The sequence below is a fragment of the Gopherus flavomarginatus genome, chromosome 5 (genome assembly GCF_025201925.1).
Source record: "Gopherus flavomarginatus isolate rGopFla2 chromosome 5, rGopFla2.mat.asm, whole genome shotgun sequence".
In the NCBI taxonomy this organism is placed as follows: Eukaryota; Metazoa; Chordata; order Testudines; family Testudinidae; genus Gopherus; species Gopherus flavomarginatus.
In genome coordinates, this window is record NC_066621.1 from 71276270 (window position 1) to 71301955 (window position 25686).

General features: G+C 40.0%; 1 protein-coding gene across 5 annotated transcripts in view; it reads right to left on the reverse strand.

Annotated features, from left to right (window-relative positions):
* The window catches only part of LUZP2 (leucine zipper protein 2), a 358273-nt gene that overhangs the window by 20308 nt on the left and 312279 nt on the right, over positions 1 to 25686 (reverse strand). For 3 of the 5 annotated variants that reach the window (XM_050955450.1, XM_050955448.1, XM_050955446.1), the window contains one exon: positions 4610 to 4702. The exons of 1 other annotated variant lie outside the window; for it this stretch is intronic. In XM_050955450.1, coding sequence (XP_050811407.1) covers positions 4610 to 4702 — 93 coding nt within the window. The remainder of the gene's footprint in view (positions 1 to 4609; positions 4703 to 25686) is intronic. One more of the 5 variants, XM_050955447.1, reaches the window with a different exon arrangement.

Sequence of the window (25686 nt, forward strand, 5' to 3'; positions counted from 1 at the left end):
CAAGACAATTGAGGCACTGCCTTCCCTGAGGGACTGTACCTTGATGCAGTAGGTCAGCTTGCGTGTCCCTATGACCTTGAGAGCTATGTTGGCAAGAGTTTTAATGCCTGCTAGGGCCACCCAAACTGGACAGACCAAAGGGTGGGATCAAATAAAAAGCAGTCTACTGGCCCTCCAGATTGGGAGGAAATACAAATAAGGCAAAGGGAAGAAACCTCTAATGAATATGCATTAGGCATAGTGGTGTCAGCATAACACATTATAAAGTTGTATCCCAGTCCAATGTGCTTTGGAAGGGAGAAATATAGCCCTTGGGAGATGCCAGGATGATGTCCACTGGTGATGGTTATGATGGTGAGGTGGAAGAAGATAACTAACACTTCAGGTTGTTTTTCAAGGGATGGTGTAAGTACAAGGATGCTCAACTCATTTTGCCTTTCTGGGTTGGAGTGTTTGTGAAGTTCCTACCTGTATTAATAAAACTATTATAAGTTTAGTGTGATTTCCCAAGTGTAAGTGTTGCAACCATGCCCATCAGGACTCCCAACTGAGCAGTAATTCCGATACTACAGGGCCTGACCATGGGAAAAGAACCTACTAAATTTATGAGTGCTAATTGGGGAATCTATGTCAGTATATGATCAATAGATCAGGCAACAATAAAACCATGAAATAAAGCCTTTACACCTACCTGCATCATCATCATAACATGCATTCAGTTCCAGCCCACTTTTTATCATTTTTGTAATGTATCCTTTATAACACCTATTCTGTACATTTAATTTATTTTTTTTATTACTGATAAGCCAAAAACTCATTGACTTGATTTACTTGACTGATGGATCCATCACATTTTACCCTTATTTTTATTATTTTGTTATCCAGAAATATAGTGGTTCTCATAAAGCCAGGCTGTGGCTTGTCCTGAGCACACATGCAGCGGGTTTACTCCCTGGCACTGGCTACACATACTAGGGGTAGGGCCAGATTAATGCTCCTGTGGGCCCGGGGTTATTAGATTTTGTGTATGTAAATCTTTTTCCTAATTTAAAACAAAATTATCACAATTATGGCATTGAAGCTATTAACACTATACTAAACTTGCCTTTTAATTAACAAAGCTATTCTGTGGTTACATTTCAGTCTTAAAACATGTAGAATATAGTTAATTCAATTCGAAATAGCTTACTTCTTACCTTAGAACAGGTATTAGTTTGTTTCTGGGAGGGAGTTTGGGTGCAGGAGAGGATTCTGACCTGGAGCAGGGGGTTGGGATGCAGAAAGAGGTGCGGGGTGTAGGAGGGAGTTTGGGGGCAGGGGTTTGAGGGTGCAGAAGGTGGTGTGAGGTGGAGGCTCTGGCTGGGAGGTGCTTACCACAGGCAACTCCCAGTGCAGCAGGGCTCAGGCAGGCTGCCTGCCTGTGTGTTGTGGCCCCATGCCGCTCCTGGAAGCAGCCGGCTTGCTGGTATGTCTCTACGCACCCTTGTGGGGAGGGGGACAACATATCTCTATGCTCTGCCCATGCCCACAAATGCCGCCCTCGCAGCTCCCATTGGTCGGTTCAATGGAGCGGTGGGGACGGTGCTGGAGGCAGGGGCAGCAGGTGAAGATGCCTCCCCCTGCCAGGGGCCGCAGAGACATACCAGAAACCGACACTTCCAGGAGTAGTGTGGGGCCCCGGCATGCAGGCAGCCTGTCTGAGTCCTGCTGCACTCTGCCCTCCCTTAGCCAGGGCCTTAGACTCCAGCCAATAAAGCCCCTGCATTAATCTAGCCCTGACTGGGGGGTAGCAGCACAGAAGGGAGCTTGTTGCAGCTGAATATAGCTCCCTGCTTTGTTAGATCAGCTGACTCTTGGACTAAAAGGCAGTTCAAATTCATGCCTATATGCCTCCAAAAATTTCCATTTTTGAAAGTAAAATATTAACTGTATATTTATTTGTATTAGGACTGTAAATTCTAAACAGAGACATACCTAGGAAATACCATTTAACATTCAAAGACAAAATATCTTCCTTTTTTAGCTCATTCTACTTTTGGAGTCTGTGGTCATTCATGGTAGAATGAACTGGAAACAATTTTTCCACAATTAGTTAATGTCATGCTTTTCAGCTTGTTCAAATCTAAAACTGTTTTATCTAGGTTGCTTTTTAAAATCATCTACAATTTTTGGGGGGCAGGTGGAAGGGAGCATATAATGACATCCTTATATCATGACACAGCTACCATTGATTTCACTGAGAATTTAGCCTAATCAAGAACTGTACAAATGTTAAGAGAGCTGTTCAGAAAATTGTTTCTCTCACCAAAAATTTCTATTAACATTGAGAAAAACAATCTTTAAGCCGAAACCTTTCAGATGAAAATGAAAATCAAATTTGGAAATGCCTTGCAGATTCAAATGGGAATTGCAGTTAAAATGCCTAATGCTCCTCTTTTCCAACGTGAGCCAGGATACCTGGCCAGACTGTATCTCCCATAAAAGCATAAGAATGGCCATACTGGATTAGACCAATGGTCCATCTAGCCTGGTATCCTGTCTTCTGACAGTGACCAGTGCCAGGCACTTTGGAGGGAATGAACAGAACAGACAACTACTGAATTATCCATCCCTTTCAAGTGAGAGACTCGGGATACCTAGAGCATATGTTTGCATCCCTCACCATCTTGGCTAATAACCATTGATGGACCTATCCTTCACTAACGTATGTAATTATTTTGAACCTTGTTTTGGCCTTGACAACATGCCCTGGCACTGAGTTCCACAGGTTGACTGTGTGTTGTGTGAAGAAGTACTTCCTTTTGTTTTAAACCTATTAATTTCTTTGGGTGACCCCTGGATCTTGTGTTATGAAAAGGGGTAAATGACACTTCCTTATTTACTTTCTCCAAATGGTAAAGGCCCAAGAAAGGGCAATAAAAATGATTAGAGGTGTGGAAAAGCTTCCATATGAGGAGTGATTAAAGTCTGTGACTGTTCAACTTGGAAAAGAGCCTAAGGGGGGATATGATAGAGATCAGTAAAATGATGAATCATTTGGAGAAAGTAAATAAGGAAGTGTCATTTACCATAATTGCATGCAGTATTAAAGGTGTAGGCATACCATGGATTTATACAGTGGCATTATGATATTTTCAGTCTTTTTATCTATCCCTTTCCTATTGGCTCCTAACAATCTACTAGCTTCTTTGACTGCAACTGCACATTGAGTAGATCTTTTCAGAGAACTATCCACAGTGATTCCATGATCTTTCTTGAGTGGCAACAGCTAATTTAGATGTCATCATTTTACATGTGTAGTTGGTATTATGTTTTCCAATGTGCATTACTTTGCATTTATCAAGACTGAATTTCATCTGCCATTTTGTTGCCCAGTCGCCCAGTTTTGTGATGTCCCTTTGTAACTCTTTGCAGTCTGCTTTGGACTTAACTATTGATAGTAATTTTGTATCATCTCCAAATTTTGCTGCCTCACTTTTTACCCCCTTTTTCGGATTTCTGATTATGCTGAACAGAACTGGTCCGAGTACAGACCCGGGGAGACACCACTACAGTAAAACAGTGAGTGGCATTAGGAAGGAGCTTGGTACAGAGTTGAAGGCAACAGGCTCAACTCTTTCTACTTTGCAGTGTTAATTGAATCCGTTCTTTCCTTAACATGTTGCGTAATATGTTCCTGTTGTTTACTGTGTTCCTTTGTGCTGTTAAATGGCTCTTGTGTTTTATCCAAAAGATGGCTGCACTTCTGAAGTGGGTAAAGCAATCCCTGCATAACCGTTTAAGTGTGTGGATGAAAGTGTAAACTGCTATTATTGTTACCAGAAGGCTTTCCAGTTACCTACAGATATAGTGGTTGTTATATTTAAGGAACACTAGTATGTTTAGTACTTCACTCCAGGCTCATTTGTCTCTTGTCTTCTCTTATTGTTTTTTTCATGGCTTATTAGGACATTTGCTAAGACCATATTCATGTGATTCCCTGGATATTGCAAAGGATAACATTCAAATCAGCGATACTCTACTCTTTTTTGTTTTTATTGTAACATAGGGTATGTTACTATACTACATCAGTGTTTTAATTGAGTAAGGGCAGCAGCTTCCAGCCCACTGTCTCTGGTGTCTTATAGATTTGAGCTTTCAGCTTGTTCCCTGGTTGCAGTGGACAAGATTGTAGATTTTTACCATTACACTGTCACCATTACTGCTCAAGTTAAACATCTGCCTTAGGTCCCCCACACCTCTCTACCCAAATGAAGCATTTGTGACATCTATGCTTGTTTATTAATGTGAATTTATATAACAGAATTCTGTACCTCACTGTGTTCCAAATCTCTAAGGGAATAAGTAGATTGCTGACCAGGTTAATCATTAAATCACATCTCTTCTACTGCTTTACTTTCACAAAAGCTTTAAAAACTCTGTTAACCAATCCCTAAAGAAAACCCAGGGAGTACAATGCATACTTGTACACCGAACAGTATTTGCTTCACTGCATCTGAACATGAAATTGCTTTTAAAATATATGCACTATCTTGATTATTAAAAACAGATAGCATTAAAATGGTCTCTAAGGCTTTAATATTGCTTTCAGTCTGTATTAAGTACTGACTTCCAATCTTACATCTTGAGAATCACAGTCTTGGACACTTTGATTTGCTTCCTTTGTTGAGGCAAGGGTCCCCTTATCTGCTGAGGCATTTTGCTGAAAGTAGGAAAGAAGAAAATGAAAAAAAAAAAGTAAATACTGAGACAAGCTGTAGACAGAATTTACATGAAAATCAGGATTGCAAATAGAATACAATAAGTTTATTGTAAATTGTCAATTACTCATCAATTACTCTCTATTTTGTATTTTCAGGGCATTTGCTTCTTGCAAAACATTTTGATACATGTGATTATTTATGTATAAAATCAATAATAATCAAGATTTCCTCACAGAAGACTGAAACATGAAGATTTTATTTAATGACAAGCTTTGCCTTGGATAGCACTTCCTTTATAGTATTGTGTAATGCAGCACACATTTGCCTAGATTCTCCTCTGCACCCAGATACAGCCAACGCACAAGGCAGGGAAGAGAAAGGGAATATCAGTAACCTATGCCTAACATCTTTTGGTACTTGTGAGCCAGACTTGCTTATTAGCATATGCTGGCACATCTTAAGAACTGCCTTATCTTATTCCAACCAGCTATGATCTATGGGACCTTACACAGGTTGTGAACTGGGGTGGTGAAAACATGCTCTTCTCTATGCCCGCAATCAGAAGCAGTGAGTTTTATGGGCCCATGGTGCCGAGGCTCCAGCAATATTCAGGGCCCAGAGGCCCAGCTCCACCAATGTTTGGGGCCAGGTCTCTCCCTCAGCCTCCACCTGCTGCCCCTGCATGCCTCCTCCAGACCCCAGAGCATCCCTGCCTCAAGCGGGCGACTGCCCCCTGCTGCACTCTGCCAGCATCAACTGCTGCTGCAGAGTCCAGAGCCCCTCATTCACTAATGTCAGGGCAGGCTGCTCCTGCCCTTCTGCCTCGGACCCTTCCCTTTTCCCTCTCCACCAGCACAGGAGGCTCACTCCCTGCCTGGAGTCACTGCTCTTGCCCCATGCTGCACAAGTGGGCTACAGTGAGGGGCAGCAGCAGGGGAGGAGGCGCACACGTGCTGGCAGTCCCTCCCCACTCCTTGGCATCCGTCACAGGGGAGGTGAGGGTGCTTCCTGGACCTGAGAGGCATAGAAGGTGAGTGTACTGCTGGTGGTGGGGAGGGAAGAAGGGGGTCCCTCTCCCGGAGCTCACTGCTGCTAGCAGGGAGAGGTCTAGGGGAGTCCTCCTCTCTGGCCCCAGCCCTGGGGCAGTCAGACTGCACCCCAAACTCCTCATTCCCAACCCTGCACCACCCCAGAGCCCACACCCCAACTCTCTGCCCTAGCCCTGAGCCCCTCCCACACTCCAAACCCCTCATCTTCAACCCCAGCCAGAGTGCTCATCCCCCCACACCTTAACCCTCTGCCCCAGCCCTGAGTCCTCTCCTGCACCATAATCCCTCACCCCCGCATCCCTACCCTCTGTCTGAGCCCTTCCCACACCCCAAACCCCTCATCACCGGCCCCACGCCGTTATTTTAAAAGGTATATATTGGCTTACAAGGCAGGTGTGTGTGAGGGGGACCTTGGACCTGTTCTAGGCACCATAAAAAATTATACAAACCTGCCGCACCTACTCACAATATGTCCCTCCCACCTTTAAGACAGGTTATTTGTGTGTTGAGAGTAGTTGGTATAAACTGTAAACCAGCTGAGAGATCTCTAACATTGGAAAAATTCTCAATTGTCCCTTTTCAGCCATATTCCAACACTTTGTGCCATTACAAACGGAGAAATGAATAAGGATGTTATTTTGATACAAAATCTGTACCACAGTTACATTATATAGATATACATAAGCATCATGCTTTTGTTGTTTACCTGTAGTAATGTTGATAGTTCCAGGTTCCCTCATCCCTAACAAGAACTACAGTACAGAATGACATGGCTGGAATAACATATAGGATATTTTAAATATATGAACCATTAAATTTGAAGATTTCATCTTCATATCAGTTGTACATACTGTTTGTTAATAAAGTATAAATAAAACACACACCATGCTGAAAAATAAAACGTAACATAAAATTGCCATTGTAGTACAATATGCAACATAGTTTAATGAAGAATTTCAGTGGGTCATTATCACAGCCTGCTCATTATCAGTTATACAGGACTATCTGTTGTGAAAGCACTAAACCTTTGATCATCTAGAAAATTTCTAACGTATTTTTATTGTTCTTCTATTTCTATCAGAAATTCTTTAGGGTCTGATCCAAAGCCTATTGAAGTTAATATGAAGACTTCCGCTGACATCAGTGGAATTTGAATCAGGCCCTAGGTGCCTCAAAATGTGAGATCCTTGAACCACTGGAAGAGAATTTATTACTCCAGTGACTATAGCCTATCAATATGGCTCAAACATTGATTTTGGAATTTATTGTAGGATTTATTCTCTCAGAATATATTAAAATATGTTCTCGGAGAATAAATCCTACAATAAATTCCAAAATCAATGTTTATGAGTCTTATTGATTTTGGTATGAGTTTCAAGTCATGAAAAGTTTAGCATCTGTATCTGGATGAATACTTTCAGATGAACTTGGGCTGCTCTATATTCTGGCTGAGATCTTGAAACAAGTAAATCTTGCATTTTGTCCAAAATTTCACAACAATTTAGCTGGGAACAGGCAACCAAATCACCAATTGGTCATCTTCAATGACCAGTTTTGAAAGGCTGTTCCATCTTTAGAGCCCTGCAAATCTGCAGATATCTGAAGACTATGTTTGTGGATCACTGACCGGATGTGGATACAAATTTTGTATCTGCTCAGGGTTCTATTCATCTTTCTTGTGTCAGTAACCTCCCTCTTATACCAATGTTTTAGAAATTTCCAGATTTGATAGATAGCTGAAGAGAAGAAGTGGGTAGATTATAGACAACAAAATAGTATTTTTCTTTAATAATAGGAGGATGTCTTCAGTAAGAAGGCTTTAGTTTCATGGAGGCTGATAAATGACAGACAAGCTATAGTCGTGAAAACAGCTGGTGATATGTGGCCTAGTTTTGGCAAGACTATTAGTCTTATTGGGATGTGACACCAAAGCAATCCTTGCTCTCCTGGTGTTTCTAGCAATATGGGGAGGTGGGGACTATTTTCAATTTTGGCCCACAGTATGGCATCACATTACAAACTTCTGAACAAGAGAAAGAGAAGCATTTATTTGAAAATAGACAAAAAATTGCTAGTTATGTGATCTGGGGAATCAGTTTGGTGAAATAATGAATTTTCTTTCATAACAATGGACCTATTTGATTAAGTAATCTACCTGTCTGAACGAAGAGGGGTAGTAGTAGAGTTGTGTAAACTTGAAATTCCAATTGTCCTATAGGATTTTACTTGCTCCACACAGTAAATACCATTGAATAACACCGAGTTCTTGAATGATAAGACCTTCCCCTTTCTGTAAGACAACTGACATATTAAGGTTTATCGCTTCCAATTCATCAATATAGATACCATGTCACTTGATGTTTTTTGTTTCTTTCTCCCTTCCCAGAGCATCATGGACAAACACATATAGCCTAAATTCTCTTAAGGAGGTGCTGGTGCCAAGCAAGCCCCTCTCCACTCCCTCTTTTCCTCTCGCCCCCTGTACTCAGCAGAATCTCCATATCCTTCCCTATTTCTATTCCATTTATCTTCCTTTTCTCAATCAAATGAGCCTTCTCCCATTCCCCTATAAGTCCCTGTATAGTGAATGCTCCCTACCCTACCCTTCGTGCTTCTTACCCACATCTCCTGTGCAACCATCTTCTCCAGTTCTTCTTCATGCTGTGGCTCCATGTGAATTCTTCCTTGCTCATGTCCTCAGTTCCTGCTTAAATTTGCCACTCCCATCTCCTGTCTGTTGTTTCCTGACCCAAAGGAGGTTTCAGGAAACAACAGGATGGGACTCAGCAGATCATGGTGAGAGTGCAGGCCAGAAACAAAGAGAGGTTTTTGTCAGCCTGTTCCTGGTTCCTCCCAAGAGCTCTAACCTGTTTCACCTCCTAGCAGCCAGAAACCCTTTCACATTCCATCTGGCCACTTCAAAACCCTGGAAACTGGCTGGAATCTAATTGTTCAACACTCGTGTTCACATTCTGAAGTCCATAACCGGTCCTTACTCAGGGAAATTTCCCATTCTATTCAATGGTAATTTCACCTGAGCAAGGGCTTCAGCATTTGACCACCAGGATTATCCAGTTTCCTAAAGACTACAGCATCTGTATGGATTTTTATGGGGTTCCAGGAATAGTTAGAACTAATTTCTTAGATGAAATACCACGACAGATTATATTTCTTAAACATCATTAAGGTTTTGTTTAGTGTTTATAGATTCATAGATTCCAAGGTCAGAAGGGACCACTGTGATGATCTAGTCTGGCTTCCTGTATAACACAGCACAGAACTTTCCCAAAATCACTCCTATAGCATATCTTTTAGGAAAATATCCAACCTTGATTTAGAAATTGTGAGTGATTCAGAATCCACCATGAACTTTGGTAAATTGTTCCAATGGTTAATTAGCCTCACTGTAAAACATGTACACCTTATTTCCAGTCTGAATTTGTCTAGCTTCAGCTTCTAGCATTTGAAGCATCTTTCTCTGTTAGATTGAAGAGCCCATTTTTAAATATTTGTTCCCCATGTAGCTACCAGTAGACTTTAATCAAAAAACACCTTCACCTTCTCTTGTTAAGCTAAATAGATTGATTAAAGCATAGTGATAGAATTAAGAAGCTCATCCTCATGGCTTTTCTTTGAACCTTCTCCCATTTTTCATCATTTTTCTGGAATTGTTGACACCTGAACTGTACTCAGTATTCCAGCAGCAGTCACACCAGTGCCTGATACAGAGGTAAAATAACCTCTCTACTCCTATTCAGGATTCCCCTATTTATGCCTCCAAGGATTGTATTAGCCCTTTTGGACACAGGGTTGCACTGGGAGCTCATGTTAAAAGGGCTATTGACTCGCAGATGATGTGAATGAATGCCTTGAAACAAACCTTTACAAATAAAATGTTTTGTTTTTGAAAAAAAATTCTCAGCCCTAATGAAAATGGAAACATTATTTACTTGCTGATTTAAATCACTTAGTGTATTGATAAAAATGCTGGTGTGTATTTGCAGGCAAAATAATTTGGAAACAGCTCCTGGACTCCTTTCTAATTTGGCTAAGCCCTTCTGAACTCTGCCCAAAGCTTTTAAATCCAGGATTTTGCATGTGAAATTTTTCAGTGGATTTGTATCCACTAGAGCAGATTTGAAAAATATAGATATTTGCAGGTGAGACCTTTCAAGCTTGACCAAAAAAACAACAACAGGTATTGAAAAGTCACATATCTGCACTAAGTAAAGATGTTTACAACTCATTTAACATATATGTTTGCCGCTGAAACTAGAATCCATTTGTGTGTGCATAGCTTGCAACAAAAAATCCAGGAAATTTACAACAGAAAAGCAAGCCAAACTCATAATTTTTCTGAATTTTCTAAATGTTCTTAGCTTCTATTGATACATTATCCCCATTCAATTTTTCTTTTCAAAAATATACTACATTATTATAATTTCTTTGGTCTCGCTATTATTTCTTTACTGCCTAATACCACTACTTCATTATGGCAATTGAATTACTACCTTGTAATCTCTTTTGACTTTGATATGTAGTTGAATTCTTTATTCAGTTATGCTGTTTTTCCTCTTCTTCTTACAAGACTTGCTGGGTTTTATTGTGCAGCCATCATTTACATTGGTAAGCACTTACATGAGAAGCCCCACCAGCTACTTGCCAAAGTGCCCACAAACATGAATAAATGTTACAACTTCAGGACATTCATTTTCCCTTATGTACAACCCACTTGTGTTCTCTTCTCTCAGTTTAAGTTTTACAGTGAGTTCTCTTTTCTCAGTTTAAGTTGGCAGTGAATTAATATGCATTCTGAGAAGCAATTTAAGTTAAGGGTCTTCTTATAGACTTAACAAAGGACTTCTGCCAGACTTTGATCTCAAACAAGTGTCCAACTGTTATAAATCCAAGTAGTCATATGATTTTATAAAAATCAATGGTCTCATCCGCACAATAATGCCTGTAAAGTTCACTAAGATGTTGGACATCAAACCGATGGCTATGTCTTGAAACCTACAGACTTTTTTGGTCTAAATCGTAGATGCAATACCACTGGCACTTGTCCAGGGATAAACTTTTATCCTTATAGCATCAAAGGCCAAGAATAGAAACATTTAAAAAACATTTACAGGAAGTGCTTGATACCCTGCTCTGTGGTATCCATCTGGATAGCTGAAGCCAGCCTCAAAGGCTGATGGGAGTTTTAGTCATCTCCCTCCCAGGAAGCCACAAGGACAGATGAACAACCAGACAGATGGTGTGTAACAGGACTGCATACAAAAAAATAAATCAACTAATACTTGGTCTGGCTGTAGACGTTGCAGGGCTCTGTGCAAACTCAGATAAGGAATTTCCTCAGAACTACTTTCATCAATTTACTTCAAGGATCTTTTTTTAGTTCTTTGGCACAGAGGTGCTTATGATGTCTGGGTTGATGTCTGGGTTGGTAACATTTGTCATGGAGGACAAGGACAGTTTGATAGCTGGGAGCTGGAACAGAGTTCTCAGTGATTTTCTGGGCCAGCTGCACTGTAATGCATCCAGAGATCTCTCATCCCCATAATCTGTGGTGTTTGTCACATTCCCCAAAACACAAAGCTCTGACTATCTAGTTGCACACTATATACATGCACAGGGCAAGCACTCCCCACCTGATTTTTTTAAAGGGGCCATTAGAAAAAAATGATTCGCCTGACAGAGCCTTGCATAATTTCTGGGCAGGTTACAATTGCAATTCTTCATGACTGCTTTCTGTTTCGTGTTCTAATCTTTTCTGTCCAAAATGTGATGTGACACAGATGTGTTTCCACACATTTTTGAAAGTAATCAAAACTAGCTGGGGGCCTCTTAATAGCTGGAGACAAATACAAAAGACAGTCCCTTACTGAAACACCACAGAGAAACCTGTACAACTTTTTGTAAATACTGGTAGTGTAAAGCAAATACTTGAGTCAGTTTCTTAGCAGTGTGACTATAGAAGGTTATACATAAGAAATAAGAAAAAAAGAGAGAGAAATTAAGAAGCACAAACTTTGGTAATAATGAAACTATACAGGCTATAGTTCCCTATGTCTGATGGTCACCATCATACATACAAGTCAGCACAATTAGCAAGGAGCCCTGCAAGCGTTTGTATACTACACTGAGAATGTCACTCAGCGAAGACCTGGAGATAATTGTCTCTTGTCAGTAACAGGGAGTTCAGTTTTCATCCCTATTCAAACATTGTTCTCTTTGGCCTAATAAATTCAAGTACATTTGTACAGTCACTAGTGTATCACTTTTCATAGGATCCCAGATCACTTTATGAACTATGTATTAAATCCTTATGTATTCAGTCTTTAAGCAGGCAAAACTCCCACTGAGAGTTTTACCTTTGTAAGGCATGAATTAAAACTAATGATTTCAGAATTTGGACTTTTGCATGTTTAGCACCACTGAAATTTAAGCATCTCTGGGGTGAGAAGTGGCTGCTAATTTGTACACCTTATGCTACGGGGACATTTTCTTCAGGGACACCAGGAAAAACCCCAGGACATATATCTTATGAGAATTCATTAACATCAATGCGAAAAAGACAACACTTCCCTTTCTTTTTCTCTGCTTCAGGTCTCAAGTGAACTAATGGGAGCTCTGGAATGTCAACACTTTTCGTCTTGGAAATGGAGAGAGACTGTCAATGTATGTCACAGAAACACCAGAATATCCATCAGATAGTAATTACTTTTGGCTTCAAACAGATGATCTGGAAGTAAAAGTCTCCATATCCAGTTATCAAACTCAAGTCATCTTTTCTGCTCTAAAGTATAGTGAGAAAACTTAAAATTATTCAATGACTGACAAAGAGAGCAAGAAAATTTGAGACAATGGTACACACACACATTTCTCACTTTTGAAACATTGTTGTAACATACTTGTGACAACATCATAATTGCTTCCCTGTGGTATGTAACGGACCATTAATGTTTGTATGTTTTCTTTGCTATTCTTCTGTGTTTCTTCCTCTTTTAAATCTCTACTGTATTTCTAAGAAATAAAAGTAAAAGCACATTCAGAAGAAGCCCTACAGGCAAAAGCTAGGAAAGAGCTCTTTCATTTCAGACATTGTTTGTAGTGTATGGGGTTTTGTTTTGTTTTGTTTTGTAGTCCGTATAACTCTTCAGCCTAAAATAATTTTATTTTACCAAATCAGTTGTTAACAGTCTAAAACTGGTGGGATCAATCTATTACTTGTAACAATCTTTCTAAGAGAGATCCAACAAAGCATTCCCAGGTACTGCTAAGATCTCCATTTACCCATACTGTGTTCACAAAGTTACTATATTAAAGATAGTTCATTACTTAAAATGGCACAGAAACTGGAAATGTTAATCAATACCGTTTTAATCTATAAACACAGGGAAAAAGACTGATCTGGGGAGACAACATTGAAGAACAACATTATTTTGCTCTTGGGAATCTACAAAATAAATGTATTTAATACTTAAGAAACAACATAAAAGATCAGACTAAGAACACAAAAGGGAGAAAAAAGATCATTTGTCTCTTTCTGTCCCTGAATTCACCCCCTTCAGTCTTAGTACTACAGTTGATATTACCCTTCATTAGGAGCATAATAAAAAATGATGCATATATGTTCCAATGGCTAGACACAATATTGAAGGCTGAGAGGATTTTTCACTTGGTTTTATATTTTCAGCAAGACTCTTTATGTGCATTTTGTCTTAAACAAATATATTAACTGGATGTTACTTGTAAATGTACAAATTCCCAAGAGCAAGCTAAAGGTGAAGATAATGCTATTCTTAAATGTAATCTCCTTCAGTCTTTTTTCTTGTCTTTTTGCATAAAATATTTCAAAAGGCTGAGTTTTAAGTTTCATAAGTATATAAAAATACTAAACTAATAGTACACCTCCAATTATTTAAAACTTACATTTCGGTGAAACCTACAAAGCATATCTTCAGCCGTTCATGATTTATCTACATATAACTTTTCTCAGCATATAACTTTTTCATGTTCAATTGAATAAACAATGATTTTTAACATCTTTCAGATAATGTTAAGGCTCCAATTCAGCAAGGTTCTTAAGAATATGCCTATTGTGAAGAATTGTAAATAACCTCATTGACTTGAATGGGACTACTCACATGCTCAAAATATGTTGATGAATCCTGGCCACGTGCCCCCTGAAACATGTTGCACATACAATAAGTTAGGCATGTGATTTAAGTATCTTGCTCAACTGGGGCCTCAAGAATACTTCAGTTCAACAGGAATTTGTGTAATGAAATTATGAGCGACTTATAATAGGTAGCTTAGAACAGAAGCTAGAAATCACTGGTAACTATAACTTATACTGCCTATGCATTCTATTATTTTAATACTTTGAAGCTAGAGTCTTTTAGTTAAATTATACCTATTCATATTATGAAGCAAGTGAAATACTAATATGCATAGAAGTACAATATGGCACACAATGGAAAAACAACAATATATTTACTTTCAATATATATCAACTTTTCTATCGTGTTCCAGTAAGCTTCATTTAAATATTGCAATATGTTAAGTAAATTCCACAAGCCTACAAAAAAGTGAAACAAAATTTAGCAAAACCTAATTTCAGCCATTGATATCTGTCATTTGCTCAAATTATTGTCATTTGTTTGTCTGTTGCAATCTCTAAGGAAGTAAGAATAAATGAGATACAAACAAGATGGTTTTCATGAGAGCATTCAGAAGTGTCTGGAAGGTTCTCAGATGCATAAGTAATTATGCAAAGATTTATATTTGGACATAAAGAAACCTTCTTATTCAAAGTGAAGACAAGGGTTGGACCATACTTCAATATATGTTCAATATCCATTGTCTAACATCACCATTATCACAACTGAGAGGCCAGCTGGCAATCAGGTGAGGCTTGTTTTGTTTTCACACTGCCAAGTACATTTTTGGCTAAAATTATTAGACACATATAGCTCAGAGTAGAACACCAGTAGTGGAATGCATGGGTTTGCAGAAAAAAGAAAAAGATCTTAAAACAAACTGGAAGGAAAAGCCAAATTATTTTGTTAATAATGTCCCTGATGCAACCTCACCCTATTCCCTCAGCACTATTTCAGCACTTTTTGGCTTTGACAGCAGATGTGTGCGCAATTGAGCCAACTCTATTACATTACTTCCAACACGCTAATGAGATACGTGTTTTGATGACACATGCAGCCTTCCAGGCATAAATACATCCAAGAGACAAGATTTTATTTGTGATTTTCTAACACAACTTATCCTCAACTAAATTCCATTCAATTTATTGACATATGTCTAGACTAGAGATGAGGACAGTCAGTGTTCAATTCATAAACCTATTTGCTCACATAATTGGCCTATGTCTGTGGTGTCCTGGAGTTTTCATGTCAACTTAAATTATTTTAAATCCTTAGTTTGAAATTAGGACTGGGAAAAGAGCATTGCCACAGAACAGCTGATGGGCAAAATTCTTTGGTCAAAACTTTTTTTCAAGGAAAAGCACAGGCGTGGGTCAAGCAAAAGATTTAGTGAATGTGTGTTGAATTTGCTGAATTGTTTCTGTCAAAAAACAATTAAAATTTGTCAAAATTAAAATGTTTTCAAAACAACTTTTCATTTCAAAGTTTACTTCAATTTATTTTAAAAAAATATTTAAAAAGGCTCAAAACTAAAACAATTTAATTTTGGTTCATAGTGTTAGTTGCCAATAACTGATTTTTTGGTTTGCTGGAAGTTTAGAAACATTGAAAAAAGAACTCATTTCAGGACAGACCAAAACATAAATAATAAAATATAAACATAAAAATAATTGGCAAACTTAAAAATTTAGGAAAAATTACAATTCAGGTCAAATGAAACAGTTTATTTTGGGCATTTAAAAAAGCAAAAGGAAATGAAGGGCTAGAAACACAAAAACTGAAGTGGACAAAGTGCTAGTCTTCCCACCTCCGCTCCCCCTCCCCGCCCTTTACCTAGTAGTCCAATGGTTAGGGCACTCACCCTGGTTTAAATCCCTGATCTCAAACAGGAACTTGAATTCAGGTCTCCTATATCCCCAGTGAGTGTCCTGCTAACCACCAGGATACTAAGTATTCTTGGGTAGATCTGTCTGTTTCTCCTGTTGAAGTTTATAAATAATTGGAATCCTGCAGACAAGTATATACAAGAAACCTACAAATCACCACACTTACCTTCACAGATTCAGTAATAAACCAAGAAATCTGTTATCTGCAGCTAGGTGAATAGAAACCCCAGAATATGCCCAGAGGAGGAAGTTTGGGATATATACTGTAAAATCATCTTCATCAAAAAAGGAAACTCCATCAGAGAAGTAGATTGCATCATGGAACAGGCAACTTTAAATCCCCAAGAGAAAATGTTTCCATGCAGAAAACAAAACAAAAAAACCCACTGAACACATATCCTTACTTGTCACATTCCATCTCAACATGGAACCCATATGGGATATCAAACAATTATAGTGCATACTTGATCAGGACCATATCCTAAAAGAAATCTTTCCTGAAGCCCTTCAGACTCACCAAGCTCATCATCAGAAGCAAGCAGGATACACCAACTTCAAGCAATATCAGATCCTGTGTGATTGGGAACTTTGAGGACTGAGTTGCCTAGTGGTTAAAGAACCAGACTTCCAGTCCCTTGCCACTCAGTCAGAGTTGTGCATAACCATTTCTGACCTTAACATCACTTCTGGATAGTAAGACATTCACCAGGCCTAATCTTCACTGTGGGGAACCTTCCCAATGGCTTCTGCTGCCTGCCTATTTTGGCAGCTCTCATGACACCAATTGGACAGAATACCAGACCTCTCCACAGCAAACCACCATGGACCTGATAGTTGCTAATTACAAAACCACCAATGGATGAAATTACATTATCTTTAAGCAGCAGAATCCCCCATCTGAGTATTTTCACCATTACATTCCCAGTAGACATGAGCTGCTCTTTGATATTCTTAGAAATATATAAAATTAATTCAACAAACAGGAGTTAGTGCCCAAATGTTTCCTATTAATTGTCACTAGGCAAATATTCCTAATCATGCCCCATTAGCCAAGTACATTCCAGGGGGCACTATTGTCTACTACTACTGAGTATATGAATATACACAGAGACTAGTGCATATTGTCATATTTCAGACATTTTACTAGAAAGATTTTGTAGAGGACATCACACTTCCCATTTCCAAGTCTATGACATCCCTGTAGTAATTACAACAATTGCTTAAACACAGAAAGTAATAGAAGGAAAGCATTCAAGTATCTTCAGCTGTGTTTGGAAAGATAACTGTTTTGCCTGTCATGAAAAAACGTTACTCACACTCTCTACTTTTACTGTTCATTTTTTCTGTCCGTTCCATACGGGATATTTTTTAAAATCTAAAAACAAGGAGATGCAGCATCTTTTAATCAGCCCGTTCTCTGTGAACCAATAATGGCTTTCCAGAACAAAAGTTAGCTCAGTTGGGGAACCTCCTGTCACAGGCTAGCCCCATGCCTGAAGCACTTTCCTGTGCTGGGCTAAAGCATGACAGGTGTGCCTGTCTCAGTTTCCCTCTTTCTTCCGATAAAAAGGCACATAGGCTCTCAGTGCATAATACAAAGCCTATCTCTGGGCATAATTTCACAAACACGCATGCAATTCTTCCCCCAAACCTAGCAGTACAACTATTTTTCATTTTCCACAATAAACATAAAGCAGCTTCTTCCCCATTTCCCTGTCCAGGGACATCAGCAACAAGCTACTTTGTTATCAGTTCCTTTGGCCCTTGGCCCCCACCGCCTGAGAGTGACCAGTCTTCCCAGAGCCCTTCATCCTGAGGCCTCCTCTTCTTGTAGTGTTCCCCCTTCCAGGCCTTCCTGCCTGGGAGTCCTTCTCTTTCTTAAAGGGATTCACTCCCCCACAACAATCCTCTTGTTTCCAGGCTTGGCTTCCTCTGATCAAGCTAGATCTTCCCCATTGCCTGAGGGCCTTTGTCCGAGCCTTTCGTTCAGGGATCCCCAGCTCTGATCAGTTCTCACCAACAGCTTTCATCCAAGCATCTCACTGGCAGATCACAGTTAACTGCTGTCCTTCCAAATGCATCTATCTCCAAAGCAACTCCCACCAACTCTCCCTTGATCCTTCTCTCCCCTCAGGGTTTCAGACAGCTCTCATCTGCCCCTTCATGACAATCTCAGGTTCTGATACACCAGGTCTCTGACTCACCCAGTCTCCTCCGTCTCTTAAGCCTAATTGGGGGGGGGTTCAAATGACCAGTCACAAGTGAACTGGCTTCTTCCCTCTTAAAAAGGCCAGTGCCACATTGTGACATCTCTGTTTTAGGTAAGTCCCAACAAACAGTCTAAATGATGTATTACAAATATGTCTGGTACAACAAACACTGAATGATGAACACCCATCCATCAGTTTTGTTTAAGAGTGGCCTTTCTGAGAGGACTTAATGAAAATTACTGGATAGTATTGTGCCTATACACTCACTAAATATTTTGAGCATTTACAAATATTGCTTAACTATAATGAAATAATTTAAAAAATGTAAAGTTTAAAATGTATGACTTGTACCTTATCCAGAGGCCTTTTGTATAAAGTTTACTAAACAATATTGGTACACTACTGATAATTTGAGGGTTTTAAAATAAAATGGAGTACATTATGTTGGACACAAAAGACATTTTTAATCATTTGAAAAATAAAATTTGGACTATCAGGAACAGGCACTGAAAAATTGGAGATACTGAAGTCAGTTTATAATCCATTTGATGGGCTGCTAAGGGAAATGAAGTACCAAAAAGGATCTAATATATCACACAGCCTCATTTGGTTCCAAAAATAAACATCCGCATGAGTACAAATTATACTTAAGGGATAATGTTCATGGCAGAGGAGTATATGAAGCAATACATAGCTTTTGCGGGTGATTAAATGCCAAAGCTCTTAAATGCAAAATCCACTTACTACCAGTGCATACCACTGCCATGGATGTTATTCCTTATAAATGACAAGACAAAAGAAAATTCAATAAACCAAGACATAAAAAGAGAGATGAATGGTACCACACTATAAGATGACCCTTTAGGTGAAGGAGGATGAGATTTCTATAGCTATTTCAAAGAACGCTTACAAAATAGTTCATGTTAAGTGTAATGTTGCTGATCTTCACTGTCTACACTGTAGCACTTGGTATTTTGAGCAGTTTGCATATTGATTATCAAAACACTTGGTCTGAAATGTACTGTGTTAATGGTCTTGGTCATTAAAGGTAATATCAGGCAAATGTTTCCATTATGTTTCATGGGGAAAACAAACTCATCATCATAAAATAAATCACAGTGTGAGGACAACTTTATGAGAATCAGAGAAAGTGGAGGGTACATTCTTCCACACATGGATTGTACTCAAATCTCAAGGGGAAATAACTAGCATGGAGCTAAATCATGGCTAATCTCTTTTTACCCTTCCCTCCAACTGTTTATTATGTTAGTTGGTATGTCGAGATTTGAATGACATTGAAAGCACTTTGTAGCAGGGATTGTGTTTGTACAATGACTAGCCAATATATATTTTTAATACATAATAATGGGGTAGATTTTCAATGGCAAAAAGGGCAGTTAGGAAACCATCTCCTGTTGACTTTCATTTATATAATGTCACTTACAGTGAAAGCTGAGTGCCTAAGGCAGACCATATTTACAGGATGGAAGAGTCTATCCTGAGAAGCAGTGACTATAACAAGGACTTGTGGCTCATGGTGGATAATCAGCTGAACATGAGCTCCCAGTGTGATATTGTGGCACAAAAGGGCTACTGAGATCCTTGGATGAATAAAGAGGTGTATCTTGTGTAGCAGTAGGAAGGTTACCTTACCTCGTTAGCTGGCACTGTTGCAACTGGTACTGGAATCTTGTGTCCAGTTCTGGTGTTCACAAGTCAAGAAGAATGTTGAAAAACTGGAGCGAGTTTGAGTCACAAGAATGATTAAAGGATTGGAAAACTTCCCATTATAAGGAAAGACCCAAGAAGCTCAATATTGTTTGCTTGCACCCAGTTTACCAAGAAATCCAGATTGCTCTGTATTAGTGCCCTGACTTCTTCATTATTTGCCACTCCCCCAATTTTTGGGTCATCTGAAAACTTTATCAGCGATGCTTTTATGTTTTTATCAGGTCATTGATAAAAATGTTAAATAGCTTAGGGCCAAGACCAGATCCTTGTGGGACCAGATTAGAAACACCCACTCAACAATGATTTCCCATTTAGAGGGGATTTCCAATTTACATTTTGGGGCTAAGGAGTGACCACTTACATGGAGAACTGAAATGCATAAATAAATGGCTCTTTGGTCTAGCAAAGATATAGCAAGATCTAATGGCTGGAAGCGGAAGCTAGACAAATTCAGACTAGATAAAAGTTGCACATTTTAAACAGTGAAGGTAATTAATCATTGGAAAAAATTATCAAGAGTTGTGGAATTTTTTTAAAATCTAGTTTGAACAGGAATTAATTCATGGAAGTCCTATGGCTTGTGTTATACAGGTGGTCAGATTAGATGATCACAATGATCCCTTCTGGCTTTATAATATATGAATCCATGTACCCTTTATGCCTTTGAAGCTCGCTCCCAATAACAACAGCAGAAACAAAAAGTACTAGAACTATTGCAAGATGATTGTGGACAATTCAAAAACAAGCAGAACTAAACTATTCAACTCAGTCCCTGGAAAAATCATGGAGCAGGTCCCCAAAGAAACCATTTTGAAGCACTTGGAGGAAAGGAAGGTGATCAGAAACAGTCAACATGGATTCACCAAGGGCAAGTCATGCCTGACCAACCTGGTTGCCTTCTATGATGAGATAAATGGCTCTGTGGATATGGGGAAAGCAGTGGACATGATATATCTTGATTTTAGTAAAGCTTTTGATATAATCTCCCACAGTATTCTTGCCAGCAAGTTAAAGTATGGATTGGATGAAAGGACTATAAGGTGGATAGAAAGCTGGCTAGATTGTCAAGCTCAATGGGTAGTGATCAACAGCTCAATGTCTAGTTGGCAGCCAGTATCAAGCAGATACAAGGGGTCAGTTTTGTTCAACATCTTCTTTAATGATCTGGATGATGGGATGGATTGCACACTCAGCAAGTTCACAGATGACACTAAAATGGGGAGAAATGTAGATATGCTGGAGGGTAGGGCTTGGGTCCAGAGTGACCTAGACAAATTGGATGATTGGGCTAAAAGAAATCTGATGAGGTTCAACAAGGACAAGCACAGAGTCCTACACTTAGGATAGAAAAATACCATGCACCGCTACAGGATGGGACCAACTGGCTAAGCAACAGTTCTGCAGAAAAAGATTTAGGGATTACAGTGGATGAGAAGCTGGATACGAGTCAGCAGTGTGCCCTTGTTGCCAAGAAGGCCAACGGCATATTAGGCTGCATTAGTAGGAACATTGACAACAGATTTAGGGAAGTGATTATTCTCCTCTATTTGGCATTGGTGAGACCACATATGGAGTACTGAAACCAGTTTTGGGCCCCCTACTACAGAAGGTATGTGGACAAATTGGAGAGTCCAGCAGAGGGCAATGAAAATGATTGGGGACTGGGACACATGACTTATGAGGAGAGACTGAGGGAACTGGGATCATTTAGTTTGCAGAAGAGAAGAGTGAGGACTCCGATAGAAGCCTTCAACTACCTGAAGGGGGGTTCCGAAGAGAATGGATATTGGCTGTTCTCAGTGGTGGTAGATGACAGAACAAGGAGCAATGGTCTCAAGTTGGAGTGGGAGAGGTCTAGGTCGGATATTAGGAAACACTATTTCACTAGGAGTGTGGTGAAGACTGGAATGGGTTACCTAGGGAGGTGGTGGAATCTCCATCTTTAGAAGTTTTTAAGGCCTGGCTTGACAAAGCCCTGGCTGGGATGATTTATTTGGTGTTGATCCTGCTTTGAGCAGGGGATTGGACTAGATGACCTCCTGAGGTTTCTTCCAATCTAATCTATGATTCTATGATTTGCTCAGCTGTAACACTTTACATGCCTTGAAGAGCCTATATAGTGGATCCCAAGGTAAAGGTATACACTATTCGGCCATTCAGGTACCCCACATGGAAATGAGGTGATATTACAAAGCATGGTGAACAAAGGAATAGTGACTTTGGTCAACTCTGAAGGAATGTAATCTCTGACAATAAGGTATTATTACTATGGAAACTTTATAAAAAGTCCCCACAGAATACTCTGCAACTCTCAGCTCTACACCCATATTATTTAAACAGAAACTATGTTTTAGCTCCTACTAAGGCCTGGTCTACACTACGAGCTATGTTGAATTTAGCAGTGTTAAATTGAATTAACCCTGCACCCGTCCACACAAAGAAACAATTTTTGTCGACATAAAGGGCTCTTAAAATCGATTTCTGTACTCCTCCCCGACGAGGAAAGTAAAGCTGAAATCAACATTGCCATTTCGAATTAGGGTTAGTGTGGCTGCAATTCGACGCTATTCGCCTCCGGGAGCTATCCCACAGTGCACCGTTGTGACTGCTCTGGACAGCAATCTGAACTCGGATGCACTGGCCAAGTAGACAGGAAAAGCCCTGCGAACTTTTGAATTTTATTTCCTGTTTGCCCAGTGTGGAGCGCTGATCAGCACAGGTGACCATACAGTTCCAGAATCAAAAAAGAGCTCCAGCATGGACTGTACGGGAGATACTGAATCTGATCTCTGTATGGGGAGATGAATCTATTCTATCAGAACTCAGTTCCAAAAGACAGAATGCCAAAACATTTGAAAAAAATCTCCAAGGCCATGATGGATAGAGGCCGCAACAGAGACTCAACACAGTGGTGCATGAAATTTAAGGAGCTGAGACAAGTGTACCAGAAAGCCAAAGAATCAAATGGATGCTCACGGAGGGAGGAGTGACTGATGACTGGAGCTATCTCACAGTTTCCGCACTCTCCGAAAACCATTTGAATTCTGGGCTGAGCTCCCAATGCCTGAAGAGTCAAAAACATTGTTGTGAGTGGTTCAGGGTGTATGTCATCAACCCCCGCCCCCTCCCACCCCGTGAAAGCAAAGGGGAAAAAATTGATTCTCACCTTTTTTCAATGTCACTGTATGTCTACTGGATGCTGCTGGCAGACGCGGTGCTGCAGCTCTACACAGCAGTATCCCCTTCCCTTGCCTTACGGACAGACTATACACTATGACTGGTATCCGTCAGTGTCGTCCCATGGGTGCTCCTGGCTGGCCTCGGTGAGGTCGGTCAGGGGTGCCTGGGCAAAAATGGGAACGACTCCAGGTCATTCTCTTCTTTAAGTTTTGTCTAATGGATATTTAGTCCTGCCTGGAATATCATGGCAGCTGGAGGCTTCTGCCTCAGGCTGCTCTCCCAGTCAGCAGCACCTCATGGTTGCACCTACCCCAGCCTACCCCTTGCTACCAGGGCTCACAATCAGATACTTGGACCACTACATTTTGCTGCAAATAAAAAAATTAAGCTGCCATTTAGAACTGTCCCCCAACACACATATCCTGGGACATTTTGTATTTTACCAGTGTCAACCAAAGGCCCACACATAAATGGAGATTCAGTCCTTCCTGTGCTTCTATCCTAATGCTTATCACAGATTCCTGTTTTCAGCTATAGGCTGAGCAAGTGCAGAATGGTGGTTCACTCTACTTCGCTGTAAGCCAACCGCCCTCCCCTCCCCCCTTTGATCTCTGCTTGCAGAGGCAATAAAGTCAGTGTTGTTTCAAATTCATGCATTCTTTATTACTTCATCACACAAATGGGGGGATAACTGCCATGGTAGCCCAGGAGGGGTAGGGAAGAAAAGAAGCAACGGGTGGGGTTGTTGCATAGGCACCCCCTAGAACGGCACGCAGCTCATCATTTCTGCAGGATGTCTGGGGCTCTGACCTTGAGCGCCGTTTGCCTCTCTGGCTCTTTAGTAGGCTTGCCTGATATTCTAGGCAGGACTGATTCTCCATTAGACAAAACTTAAAGAAGAGAAGGACCTGGGGAGTCATTCCCATTTTTGTCCAGGCGCCCCCGACCAACCTCACCGAGGCTGGCCAGGAGCACCCATGACAGCAGCAGATTGTACAGTATGACTGGTAACCGTCTTGGTCAATGATACAGTAGGGCTGGAAACCGTCTTTGCTAACTTGCAAAGGAAAGGGGATTCTGCTGTGTAGTGCTGCAGTATCGTGTCTGTCAGCAGCATCCAGTAGACATATGGTGACAATGAAAAAAGGCTGAATGGGCTCCATGATTGCTGTGCTATGGCATCTGCCCGGGCAATCCAGGGAAAAAGGTGTGAAATGATTGTCTGCCCTTACTTTCACGGAGGGAGGATTGACTGATGACATTTACCCATAACCACCCGTGACAAATTTTTGGCTCCATCAAGCATTGGGATCTCAATCCAGAATTCCAATGGGCAGGGGAGACTGCGGGACCTATGGGATAGCTACCCACAGTGCAATGCTCTGGAAGTCGACGCTAGCCTTGGTACATGGACGCACACCACCGAATTAATGTGCTTAATATGGCCGTGTGCACTTGACTTTATACAATCTGTTTCCAAAAATCGACTTCTGTAAAATCGGAATAATCCCATAGCGTAGACATACTCTAATTCAGCATAGCAATTGTATAGTCTTAGTATTTCTGTTATTTTCGCTGTGTTACTGTACCTCAGTTGTCTTAAGAGTCCCATTCTGGCTCAGACTGAACTGATTTCTCTTTCTGGTGTATATGAGAGCAGGGGCAATGGTCAAACCAGGTTTCAGAATAGCATGAAGTCCAGTTCTAACAACGCAGAACATTTCTAGGGCTCTTACTGTGTCAGGGTAGTCCTTAATCTTCCCAATTAGGAACACAGAAAGAGTAAAAATATCCTAGCAACATTCTAGTTTGGGTACACTCTAGCTAAAATTCCCTCTGTAGGTCCATTTGATCTTCAATATTCCTATCCATTTCTTTCCCCAAGGTTTTGTGCAGTTTTGTTGTGTATCAACAAAACATCTGCTCATTTTGCCCAGAGGTGGCTGTATTTCAGAGATAAGTGAACTTACCAGTACATGTACATATTTTGGGTCAGACCTTCAGCATAGATAGGCATAGCTCCATTGACTTAACTTTATAACAGTCGAAGATCTGGTCCAATATTTCCTAAATGTAAATTTTTAATTCTGAAGGACTTCCAAGCATGTTGTAAATTCACATATAAAGAACCCATCCTTGACAGTTCTGCTGCTGGATATACACTGTGCACTTTTGACAGCAGGACTTGTGTGGTGATAGGAAAGATACCTATACTGAAAGGTATGCTTGTAAAAACTGTTTTCTGAATACGTTTTGTTATACATGAAAAAAGCAGAGAATGTAGTTAAGTAAGTGAAAGAAGCTATGTAGTACAAGAAAAATATTCTTAGAGGTTTGAGTCCAACTTGTATTAAAACATTATTTGACATAGCAGTCCAGAGCGATAACACCATGTCACCAAACAAATGGCTGTGAAATCTGAGGTCACTGAATACTGTGAATTTTCCAAATGCTTCCCAATTACCAAAACACCTGTGCTCATTAACTTTATGCTAATCCATTGCAAAATGCAACAATGAACATCAAGAGTCTACATAATTTCTCATTTATAACCTGTAGCCTATTGTTTGCCTGCTTTACTGCAATAAGGGGACATAATTCAAAGTGAATTTAAATGACTGTTTATACGCTGCTCACAAGGTCTACAAAAGCTACCAATTCTTCCTTTACGTAGTAATACCAAGTCTTGTCATTTTTGCATTCATATAGCATATTTAAAAGAAAATGACTCTGATATAAGCATAAAGATAACACTAAAATAA